Here is a 13205-nt window from a genome sequence, read left to right as displayed (position 1 = left end):
GGTGAATTTTAAAAATAATATACCAATTCTCCTCCAGGGTTACATAAGAAATGAAACTGATAACAAAAGAAAACTCTATTGCAGCTAGAGTCAAAAGACTCCTGCTGTTTAAGGAAATTTCATCTCACCTCACTGATATAAATACCAATATCATCTTCATCATCAGTTCTGTAGCAGACGGTAAGACCAAACTTGTCTTGGCTGTTCACTCGATGTAGATCCACTTCCTAGAGCAAAGGGACAAAACAAGGTAAAATTTTAATTTTGTACTTCAGACTAAGTAACAACATTTTGCTTACTGTTTCTTTTTCAGTGCTTAAAATGACCACACTAAATTAACTTACTGTCCTAGAAGTGATTATGGACATACAGTCAATACTGTAAGCAATTGTGAACCTTCATCAATATTAAGTCATTTTGAAAGTACATTTTTTTATTGATCAGATGGAAGAAAAATGATCTGTCTTTTATGGTGTGTCAACACCTGAAAAGCTAAAATACAAGAGAGTTTGTAAAACTTCTAATTTTAGTGATGCCCTGACATAAAAATTGGAACTGGTTTCTCTTCAGAACATGTAAACCTCTTGGCTTTAATAAAGATTTCATGAGCATAATTAAATTATTGAATGAATAATAAATGTTAGATGCATTTTTCCTAGGGATGCATCTATTAGTATATTTCTTTGATGATGTATGCATTATAACTCTGGTCTGGCAGATTGTGATCCAAAGACTTTAATCCTCAAATCATCCAGCATCATTTAAATACCCTAGTGAAAGTTTGAGCCATAAAACAAGCCCATTATTAAATAATTTCATAGCAACTCCTAAGAATATTCTCTGGGTTAACTTTGAAATGCAATAATAACTTGGGCGACTGCTCTGCACAATTTCCTATTTTTACATAGTTTGGATTCAAAAAAAAACCCTCAAAACAACAGCATGTTGCGAAAAAAAAGATTGGAAGCTTCACAAGAAAAGGTGCTGAACAGATAATGTACAAGATACATAACATGTGGTGTGTGTTTTTTTCATTTAACAACAAAAAACAGTTGTAGAAAAAGATAGAATTAGGTTTTGAAGTTTTGTGTCAGTGTGAGTTTACGCTTTTCCCCTGCACTGTGCTTGAGAACATATCTTCAATGGGAATATAGAGTGTGCTGTAGAGACTCTTTGTTGGGTCTTATGATTAGGAGGAGAGGAGAAGTTGGTAGCATCCTGAAGCTTTGCCTTTCCCATAGGAATGCTTTGAGAAAATTTTCCTGGATTTTTTTTTTCTCCAGAGCCCCAAACCAAAGCTACTCCATCTCCCCCCCCTTTTTTTTGCTGGCTTCTCTCCACCTCCAGGTTTACTCTGGTTCTGTTGTGTGTTCTAATATGTAGGCCAACAGAATCTTGACTGTCTTTTCAGTCTATTCTTAACATTATGTTTCACTGAAAGACAATGTTGTAGAACGTGACTTCTACAATTATTCCCAACCCATTTAGTAGACATGACCATAGGAAGCATCTCTTTTTTATCCTGTGTAACCAAATATCATTTTGCATCTCTGTGTGCACTTTTTCTCTGGGCACCAACCGGAGAGTATGCAGATATAATATTATGTGTGAGGGTTTAATCAGCATGGTACATAAATATCCCATTTGTGATGCTTGAGCATACATGCACATTGGGAAGCAAAGGGCAAATTGCACAGATTCCACTCTGGGTGACATAAAGTGGAACAATTAATTTTCTTTTCTAATTGGGGTACACAAAGGGACCCATTTTTCTACCCATTCCTGTGGATCATTTAAAACTTTTTTTTTTGCCAGCTTCTCCCTCCATGCCAAATTTGGCACCCACAAGTTCTGGAAGCAAGCCATTTCATTGATTAATTGTTCTCATAGTTAGCAAAGTTCTCCTTAGTTCTAGGTTGTTTCTTTCCTTGATTAGTTTCCATCATTATTTCCTGTATTGCCTTCTGATGCTTTGGAAAATAGGTTAAGCCCTTTTCTTTGTGGTAGCTTCTCAGATATGGGAACACTGCTATCATGTCACTGCCACTACTTCTTTAGTTATATTGAAAAGCTCTGAACTTTAATAGAAGAATTTAATTAATATGACTCTTATCGGTTATGAAGTCTACAGGGCTTTGTTTCATCTGCTATTATTTAAAGATATATTTATCTGTTTACCCCAAAGGTGCTTTACCAAAAGGCAACTGGACATTCTTGGGTTTTTTTCCTTAAAAACATCTATCTTCTTATCCATGAAGTTTCTTTAGTTCAGCTCTTCTTGGATGAGAAGTGAAATGTTTTCAAGGAAAAACCAAGAAAATACAATTGCCTTTTGAAAAAGCACCTTTGGGCAAACATGATCTGGATGATTAAGAATCTTCATAGACATTTATTTGTTTATTGAACATTGAATCTGCCTGAGATTCCCAATAGATTATAATTAACAATTAAAGCTAAAACATCCATAGTATAGAAACCACAAACCTTCCACAGAAGTTAAATATTTAAGTTAGTTTATTTTATTTATTATTAAACTTATATGTTGCCCACCTTGCCAAAGTTTACTCTTAAATTTAAAGTTAAATTTAAACTTAATTCTATAGTTTGATGGAGCTATTGTTGTTCAATCCAAAATAATAGAATAATAGCAACAATAATGATCAACACAAATATTAATTACCAAATGCTCACTGGAAGAAAGTTAATTATGAAAATACTCATTAGACATGTCTCATAATTTTATGTAATAAATTAAGGAAGGGGCCAATTTAATTTTTAAAGGGAGGTTATTCCAAACAATTGAGGTCCTAACCAAAAAATGCCTTTGCCATTGGCCACCCTCGTATCAATGAGGTGGGAAGCAACCATCTTCTCCTGGGATAATTTATAGGGCAGGTCAGTTTAATATCACAATTATGCAACTTTATGCTCCAACCACTAATGCAAAAATACAGGAAGCTATGAAGAATTATGGTCAACTTCAGTTTCAAACTGACAAAACAGTAAAGCATGTTGTACTGCTTACTGTTTGTAATTGAATGCCAACTTTGAAATATTAATGAGGAAAACATACTTGCAATTTATGACCTAGGAAAGAGAAATCAACCTCTTTTGACTTCATTGTGAAACCACTCTCCTAGGAACCAAAATGATTCCTACATATACAGACATTATCATATGGAGTACATAGAAATTGAACTGACAACTGTATTAATAGAAGGAGGACTCATTTATATAACAGCATATGCACAGCCAGGTGCTCACTATGGAACTGATCACAGATTGCTCATGTACATAAGTTCAAAGTCCAGCTAAAGCAAAGAACAAAGCCAACCACTTCCCATGATATAATCTTGGGAACATAGACACCATTTTGAAGGAGAACATCAGGAATCACTTTGAAATCCTAAACCTTAATAGCAGACAACCACAGAAAACATAGAATGAAATCAAAGAATTTGTTAAGAATGAATGTGAAAAGACTGCCAAAGACCAAGAAACAGAGGAAAGTGAATTGGATGTCAAGTAACAGATGGTAGAGAATACCAAAAAGGGAAGCTAAACAAGAAATAGTATTACTGTGACATCTGTAAAGATAAAACAAACCCACCAAGGAAAAGTCCAACTTCAAAGTGTTAGGAAAAAGGATGCTAACAGACATATGCTCACCAATTCAAAAAAGGCCAAAGTTGGAAGAAATATACTAAAATTCTGTATAAATAAGGGTGTCAATTTCCAAGATATTTTAAAAGATATTCTATATTTTCAATACCCTCTAATACTAGAAGATAAATTTTAATCAATAGCCCAGTATTTACCAAATTAGATGGTTACCGGAATTGATGGAATACCTACAGAAATATGGTAAGCATCAAAATAATTGTTACAGTTTTGTACCAACTATATTAGCATACTATAGGCCACCCAACTAAACAGAGGAAATAAATGAACTTTTTGCTATAGTCAGTTAACTATAGTAACTACCATTACTAGTCATAATAGTAATGGGGGACTTTAACTACCCTGACATCAATTAGTAGACAAACTCTGCACCAAGTTGAAGATCAACCAAGTTCCTGCCAAACCTAGCAGACAACTTTGTCTCCCAAAAAGTAGAGAAGGGAACTAGGGGATCAGCCATATTGGACTTAATTCTCTAACAGAGATGAAATGATAGAAGGTGTTGAAGCTAAAGGAACCTTGGGGGGGGGAGTGATCATGCAATGTTGGAATTCAAGATTATGCAAGCACAAGCAATAGAACATAGTCAAACCAGAGTCTTGGATTTTAAGGGAGCTAATTTCAATAAACTTGGGAAGGATTCCATGGATGAGAAGCCACAAGGGGAAAACAGCTCAAGAAGCTTGGGAAATTTTGAAAAGTGAGATCATAAAAAGCAAACCGGCAGAATAACAGGTGCCAAAACATTAGAAGTGGCCAGTCTACATACTAATGTATGAAGAAAGTATAAAAAAGAAGATTTAATACAACATTCGTACTTTCACATGGCAGCAAAACGATTAAAAAAAGATTAGAGCCCTACAGTGAAATAGCAACTCCAATGTTCAAACTGGTTTTAGGAAAGACCAAGGAAAAGGCCATTATTGCCCATTTATGTTATATAATTGAGAAAGCCAAATAATACCAAAAAGAAGTTAGTGTGTGCTTCATTGATTATAGAAAGGCCTTTGATTGTGTCAATAGCATTAGGTTATAGAATGTTCTTAGGAAAATAGGAATCTCACAACATCTTATTACCTTCATGCAAAATGTATATGTAGGACAGGAAAACACGCTCTAGATCAGGGGTAGGCAACCTTGTCTCTTTTATGACTTGTGGACTTCAATTCCCAGAATTCCTGAGCCAGCCAAGGTTGTCTACCCCTGCTCTAGATGGAACATGATGAAAGATACTGGCTCCAAGTTGCAAGAAGTGAGAAAATGCTGTATGCTTCCTCCATATTCATTCAACTTACTGCATATTGAAGGAGGCCTGATGCAAAACATTAACATGGTTTTAAAATTAGAGAAAGAAAATTCAATGTTGCACTATGCTCATAACACTAACAGAGAAAAATGTGAATGATCTGTAAGCTCTACTAACACAACTCAAAGAGCACAGTGAAAAATGGGGTTATAATTAACAAAACCTAGCAAATGACAACAGGCAAAGCAACCAGTCTTAGAAATGACAATGAAGATTTTGAAGTTATGGGTATCTTCTGCTTTTAGGTCAACGATGAATAATAAAGGAACAAGCATTCAAAAAACAACCACAGATAAGCATTTCATTGGGTAGCTGTGAAGATTAGAGACTCAAATGCTGGAATTATGTTTATACCAAAAGATCAAATTTACATAGGCAATGATTTTTCCAGTATTACATTATGGAAGCAAAAGTTGGACTTCCAAGAAACAGGAGCAGAATATTGATAATCCCGAATGTTGGTGTTGGAGAAGACTATTGAGAATACCATGGATAGCCAAGAATCGATCCAGACTTTTCACTTAAGCACAAATGACCAAACTCATATTACCATAGTTTGGACAGTAGTTGTCTTGTGAAGTCTATAATGGCTGGAAAGATGGAAGGAAATAGAAAATAACATGACAGCCAGTGGCAAGGAGGATGGATGGATTACAATGGCAATGATTGCACCAAGAGAAGACACGAAGGGCCAGCCTGTGAACAAATCATCCTAAAGAAGGTCTCTTTCTGTGGTTGCTAAAAGTTAATAATCTCTACCTGATAGAACATAATCAATGACTGAATAGAACTTGTTCAGCAAAAGTGATATACTGAAAGCTACTTTCAGTAGATTTTTGTGCCTTTTCCATGCACATCCCGGTTTTCTAGGTGTAATAGCCAAGTCGTTAGAAATCTGAAATATAGATTCAGAACTCCACTGGAAGTGCATGTAATCATACAACTGGTAGAGAGAGGTAAATGCCTAGTACACAATAAGCATTAATTTTTTGAGGATAATATAGATTATGTAAATATACCAGATATACCTGTATAAATCCTAATATTAATATATAATTCATTTACATTTACACGTGGTAAATTTATTTTATTTATCTAATTTATAAAGTGACTCTGGGCAGCACACAACAAAGAATATTGTACTGATAGAAAATCTATAGCTCAGGGTTGAACTATGGAGTCTTTGATGCTCTCTGAGCTTGGTTGTTTTCTTGGAGACGTTTCATTATCAAACTAGGTAACACCATCAGTGCTAGAAGGGAGCGGGGTTTTCTCTCCTTTTATATTCTAGAGGCTTGCCCTTCCAGTGTTGGTGGGATTGTTCTGGGTGGTTCCTTGATTAGACTTTTGTTTACTGTTAGCTTGTTTGTCTGAGTTGGACCTGCAAAAACCCCACTAAGCTCAGAGAGCATCAAAGACCCCACAAAGAATATTGTTGTATGCTGCCCAGAATATTTATTGGATACTGGAGCCTTGAGGAGGAAAAAAAAAACATTTTGGAATAAGCTCAACCTCGTATTTGCAATTGCACTGGGCTCAAAAATAATATTTTGGAAATTTGAGCTGCAGCTAGAACTTCAGATTATTCAATATCTCATTTTGTTTTTATCTCTCTTGCATCTACCTTTTTCTTTAACTAACACAAAATGTAAGAATATATATAAACAAAATGAATTAATGCTCTTCTATCTGCTCTTATTATAATAATGACTATAAACCTTAATGGATCTATAGATTGTAATGGGGCACCATGACTGGCTTTGAACATAAAAGAGAGAATGGATGGAGAGAGAGAGAGAGAGAGAGAGAGAGAGAGAGAGAGAGAGAGAGAGAGAGAGAGAGAGAGAGAGAGAGAATGAATGCAAGGGCAGGGAATACAACTCTCCATTTTCAACATTTGAATAACTTCCACTATATGAGTTAATATTTCTTTATACCCTTGTTAATTAAATTGTTTGCCCCATTTAATCCTTTTCTATTCAAATGTACCTCATGGTTTCATTCTGATTGGATAGCTTTTAATCTACTCAACATTTATTTAAATGCTGCAATTTTATACAGTAATTATATATACCAATTTATTTCCCAAGTTTCTTGTTTTCTACAATTTTGTTTTTTGTCAATAGAAACTGGGCACTTGATGACTACATGAGGAATTGAATTCAGAAGTCCCAATGAGTTTCAAACTTTGTTTTTTTCTATATCCTAATATCACTGATCACTAAATGCATGGAATTCCAGACCCTTTTCATTTCTTTTTTTTCAGGTAACATACAAATTAATAAATCAGATCAAATCACACAGGATTTTAAGAGATCCTTAATGCACCACTCATAAACGTACTGCTGAGAACTGCAATTAAGCCATATTTATTTGAGGATTATTTGAAAGAGCAAAAAATGAAAAGAGAAGTCACACAGATGCATGATAATGGTCTCGAAAACTATTTACACATTCCTACATGTGGGAAAAACACACCCACAGTGTTCAGATCAAGAATGCTCATTTTCCTTCCTGGTATTAGTGCATTATAAGATCTAACAACATAATAAGTCTGCCAACCAAGAATCTCTCCCTTTCAACCTGCCGTCATTCACTGGGGAAAGACAATAAAACTCACTGATATGAATAATTTATTGGCATGTCGAGATGACAGCTGCCACGATAAGCAACCTCTTGTTATTTACTTGTCAACATGTGTAATTTGTCTTGAAAAAAAACACCAGAGCAGTAAATGTCAGTGACATTTGAGGTGGTATTTAAATGATTTTCAATCAATAGGTGCGATTGTAAATGGCTCCTTATTCTACCTGCATGCTTTCTTTTGTTACAGAAAGGTTGAACATCAGTATAATGGAAGAATTTTCCATATTTCTAAAGCTTTACCATTATTTTTAGCAACGGGATTGAGGGGTGCTGTTCAATAAGGGTGATTTAATAATGTCAACCAAATGCAGTTTCTGGGTTACTACTTTAGATGTTACATAACAAAAAGAAATTAAGTTATTTATTTATTATTTATTTCATGCCTTTATTATTTTACAAGTAGCTCAAGGTGAATATACCTAATATTCCTCCCTCTTCCTATATCCCCCATAAGAATAGAGGAAAACAGGTTGCATTGAGAACGATTGGCTCAAAGTCACCCAGCTGACTTTCATGCCTAAGATGGGTAGTGCTTTAATAATCTCCTGGTTTCTAGCCTGGTGCCTTAACCAGTAGACCATGGGTGTCAAACTTGCCACGTCACGTGATGTGTCATGATGTAGAGTGACTTTTTTTGCATTGCTGGAGCTGGGGTGGGTGTGGCCTCTGTATGATGCAACCGGCCCATGGGCCGGCAGTTTGACACCGGCCCATGGGCCGGCAGTTTGACACCCCTGCACTAAACCAAATCAGTAACAAATGGCTTTATTTAACTAATGTTAAGGAAAGATAGAATGCCTCCCCTTCAAGGTTTATTTTCTTATATACATATTTATGTCATCTATAATAGTATAAGACAAAAAAAGCCATTTAAACAAACCAACGTAACAGACTGATAAATAATTTATTCTATGTGTATGTTTAATCAATATGAGAGAATATTTGTAGCTTGGGGTTGAACTGTGGAGTCCCTGGTGCTCTCTGAACTTAGTTTTGTTTGTTTGCAGACATTTCATTACTCAGTTAGGTAACCCTTTCTATCCACTGGAGATGCTACCTAATTGAATAATGAAATGTCTTGGAAATAACCATGTTCCGAGCAGAATAAGACAACTCGCTGCAGCCAACTCACCATGGCCAACTCACCATGGCCTTGTTGCCATGGTCAATTCACAATGGTCAACTCACCATGGCCAACTTGCAGTGGAACAACTCACTACAGGACAATTCAACAATTCAATTTAATTATTTAAAATAATTAAAATATAATTTTATTTTTTGTCATTCACATTTCATTTTGTCTCTCCTTTGGCATCCTTTCTTTAATGATTCTATTTCACTATTTCTTCCATATTAGTGCAAGTCTTGGCCATGGCGAGTTCTCCTAGACCTCTTAGAAAGCTCCAAGGACTGCACAATTTGTTTATGTGCATGATGTACTGTGATATATCACAGCAGCCTTTCTCATCAAGTGTTCCATGAAACGTTGCTAGGGGTCCCACAAGAAATCATGATTTGGAAAAACAATCCTGATGCAAACATTCTGGATGGGAGAAAATATATGAAGTACATACACTATTTTTGAAATGTTCATTTTCTCCTAAGTTTAACCTAACCTTAGGTTAAAAATTAATGAGAGGGGACAAAACAGGGGACATGCAAAGTTGGAATCATGCATGCAGCAATCAGAATGACTCTGGGCTTCTATCCAAACAATGTAAGATCAAGTCCAGGGAAAGCTTTTTCCAGGAAAGAATGTTCAGGAAAGGAAGTCTATACATGAGACTCATGTGAAAACTCGTGATTGCTTGGTAGAGGCAAAGGTTCAAAAACAACACGGTTATCATTAAAAACGTAATTGTCAATTCTTTGGTTTGCTCCATTTATGTTACCTGGAATATCATATTCATATTCTAATGTTAATGGTTTGGCTATTTTCAAACTGCTGCATCTCACTCAGCTGATTACTTGTGCTTTTCAGCATGATGCAAGTTTAGCACCTATCATTTCCTCACTTCCTGCTATGCATTTTTGACTGACGATGCCAGGGGTAAATCATCAAAATAATATTAAAACAGGTATCTGAAGAAGTGGTGCTTGGATAAAAAGTGTTTAGACAAGAAAAAAATCCCTTTGAGAACAGCTTCTGAACAGGTGTTTAATATCTGGATTTTTATAAATAATTATATGCAGATTTACCCTTGAGTACAATTGCTTCAGCCCTAGTTAGAAGCAGAAATAATAGGGATTTCAGGCTACTCTAAATATGATAATTTGGTATACAAAGAAAGAATAACAGCCCTTTCCTAGTTGTATACATTTCAAAAAAGTTTTAATCTAATCATAAACCTTCAAGAGCGGATGGTTATCAATGCTTCTAACATAAAGCAAGTTATTCTTTTTCTTTTAAGCAAAAAACCATCTAAATTTTCCAGCTATTTCCTGAAAAAGAGCCCAGAGAGTAAAAATGAAATAGAATAAGATTAAAATTTGGAACCCACTTATAATGACTTTGGAATGCAGATATGATTGCAGTTTAAGCTCAGTCGTATTATATTGTGGTTTTGTGGGTTTTTATATTTGTTCTTTATTTCTGTTCTATGCTTTTAATCCTTGTTAGCTACCCTGTATTACAATTCATACATTTGGCAGCCATACAGATAGTGAATTAAATAAATATCCAGAGGAGTATGGGGGGAAAAAGTAAATCATATTTGGCTTTGAGTCCCCCCACCAACTCTGCAGCAAGGATAAGAAAAGGGTAAATCTCATTCCTTTAATGGAGCCATATGGTTACCGTCCATCAAGCGAACAAACAATTTGATATGACAAAGTGGAGGATTTATTTTATTGCATATTTTGACATGAAGAATTTAGCTCTGAGCCAAAAATCCTACTTTGCACACTAAAAAGCCTAGAAAAGACTTTTGTATGAAATGCTCCGAGCTGAGAATAAATGGATTGATTGGTAGTCTAATATCTGTAAAAAAACATATTCAAGAAAGAATAACATAGATTAATGGCATGACACTGTATAAAACAGCTTCCAAGACTGCATTTTTAGACTACAAGAGAAACTTTTGTAGGCTCACTGGAATGACTGGAAAATGTACACTACCAGGAATATGTTTTTCTTGGATATTTGGTATTTTCTAAAGATGATGCACATTTTAAGAACCAGGGATGACCACTGACATAACTTTGAGAGACAGATTATTCATGTGTTATAGAATTGTTATAAAACCAACAATATACAAAAAATATAAAATCCTGAATGTGGAACACAGTTGCATAAAATTATTTTGACTTTGTGCCAACTGGTAACCGATAAGGAAAGCTAATGGCAAGAATCTTGAGGACTATTCATTGTTAGACAAGGATATAATAGTGTCTTACAATATTGTTATGCCTACAGCTGCTCATAACAGTAAAATTCCGAAATAAAAGATAATAATGAATGATCTTCTGTCTACTGAAAGAGGAATTTGTGCTCAGAAATTTATTGAACTTTAATTCAGACAATCCTTGTTAAGGCCAGTTTCAAACTTTATAAAACAGAGTTGTTCTTCTGAAAAGGATACAAAGGATCATTTTGTATTGGAAATGAAACTCTCTCTGAGTGAACAGGGTTGTAAGGTATTGAGCTTAGAAGTTACCCTTCCTTTGTAAGCATCTTTTGTTATTTAGAAGTCTTTTAATAAAGACTCTCACAACTGAAGAAAGAAAATCCTTGCTGGGTTTATAGTGGTATTTTCTGCAGCAAAAATTTGAAGCACCAATGATAATGGATACATACATCTGGAGGTGTTAATCTAAACAGATTAACTCATCTATATTCCCAAGGGGCACATTCTTGACTTTAGAAAACATCTCTGTGAAGCTGTTAGATGTGCAGCAAATACGGTGCCTATGTGGTCAGCGCCATGAAATTAATCCTGTAACATTGCCACTAGCTTACAGACTGAAATCCTTCTGGGCAATGGGAGGTATGATGGAAGTTTGAGAATTCTATATAACCAGAAGATTTAAAATCTCTGATCAAGCTCTCATACCAAGACCCAAGGAACCAGGGGCTTTCTACAGCCTTGGGATTGAGCATCATACTATGTTTGGCCACAACAATAGAAATGAAGTAAAAAGTAAATAATTTGTAGTTTTCACTCAGACACATGGAATAAAACTTAGTTGGATAAAATTAGACAGTCTTGATCAAAATACTCAAAGATCAGATCCAGAATACCAAATATTTCCTTGACCCTCTGCTCTTGGTTAAAGTTTTGAATCTGGCTTATATTAAGCAAAATTTGTAGCAGCAGCTGAAGATACAAACAATAGTAGGAAAGCATGGATGGTAATACTTAAGAAATGGCTTAAATCTCTAACTCCTTGTGACCCTAGAGTCCCACAAAGTCAGCTCCTTATTGTCTGACTCGTGTTTCCTTAAGTAATTTCAGAAGCTTTTGATAGGCCATGTCTCCTTTATAACTAAAGAAGATGCAATATTAAAACATCCAGGAACATACAACCTTTTGTGAATGCAAATGAAGGTTATCATCTGAGATATATTGGTAGGGAATAGATCTCAAAGAAAAGTTACTTCTGAGCAATCATAAATAAGATCTGGCAATGGTGAATTAATTGCATTCATTTCTCCAATACTGTTTTTTTTAAAATGAATAATGTTCTACAGATGAAGTTACAGGTGCATGTTCTAAGGTCTGTTTCCAGTAAGGCAGAATCAAGCCTTGTTAAGCTGCTGTTTGCTATTACTGTATGGTATCTCTTAGTGAGTTATCAAAACTGACTGAAAATGATCCTTAAGCATTACTTACTACCCTTTGTTTCCCCAAATCCATCACAAGCTGCCATGCATTTTAATACTTCCCAACTAATGTGCAGTCATGCTAAATTTCATAAAAATGAGCACTACTGTTTATAATTTTTCTTGCCTTGGTCATTTTGAATGAAGTTTCAAAATAAGAGACCTCAATACATATTGCCCTAGTGCTATTTGTGCCTGCATTTTTTCAAAAGCTTAATTTTTACTTTTTGAGAGCAGTGATAAAATATCTCGCTGAATTCCCAGCAACTTTAGACTTCAGTTTTCAATCCAGAGCTATGATTGCTTCTGTTGTCTTTAGTGGACAGTTCTTGGCAGCTACTCAATACTTGTGACTGCTATCAGCTTGTACAGATTGGTAGACAATTCTAGGGCATTTCACTGCATTCTAGCAGGAGCGATAGTCATTTACACAGGGGACTTGTTGACAATATCTGTTAAGTCATTAATTGTGAATTAGGAAGGCCATAAAAGCGTAGATGATGGACTGGAAGTCAGAGGGTGATTTATAGAGCAATGAGCCCAGGTGGTTTGGTTTGATATTTTCCATTCTTTTCAACATTCCTCCTGAAGTCGATGAAACAAGTGGCCTGGTGGTCTATTTGAGACAAATTAGTCAATAAGCAAACAATGTGGTTAGAACTGCCTGAACATTTTTAACACACTGATTCTTTCAATTGATCTTGGTCTCGTGGGATTAGAAAGATTCTCTTTAAATGAGAAACTCCCTCT

The 13205-nt window shown here is 35.3% G+C and overlaps 1 protein-coding gene across 1 annotated transcript in view; it reads right to left on the bottom strand.

The window, feature by feature from the left end:
• PDZRN3 (PDZ domain containing ring finger 3) overlaps positions 1 to 13205 on the bottom strand; it is a 215364-nt gene that overhangs the window by 9678 nt on the left and 192481 nt on the right. Inside the window, exon 6 of the mRNA XM_081321185.1 lies at positions 129 to 227. Coding sequence (XP_081177311.1) covers positions 129 to 227 — 99 coding nt within the window. The remainder of the gene's footprint in view (positions 1 to 128; positions 228 to 13205) is intronic.

Source organism: Vipera berus (assembly GCF_964194415.1).
Source record: "Vipera berus genome assembly, chromosome: 2".
NCBI classification, from domain to species: Eukaryota; Metazoa; Chordata; class Lepidosauria; order Squamata; family Viperidae; genus Vipera; species Vipera berus.
Note: the sequence above shows the minus strand (reverse complement) of the source record. Positions and strands in the feature narration are given on the sequence as shown.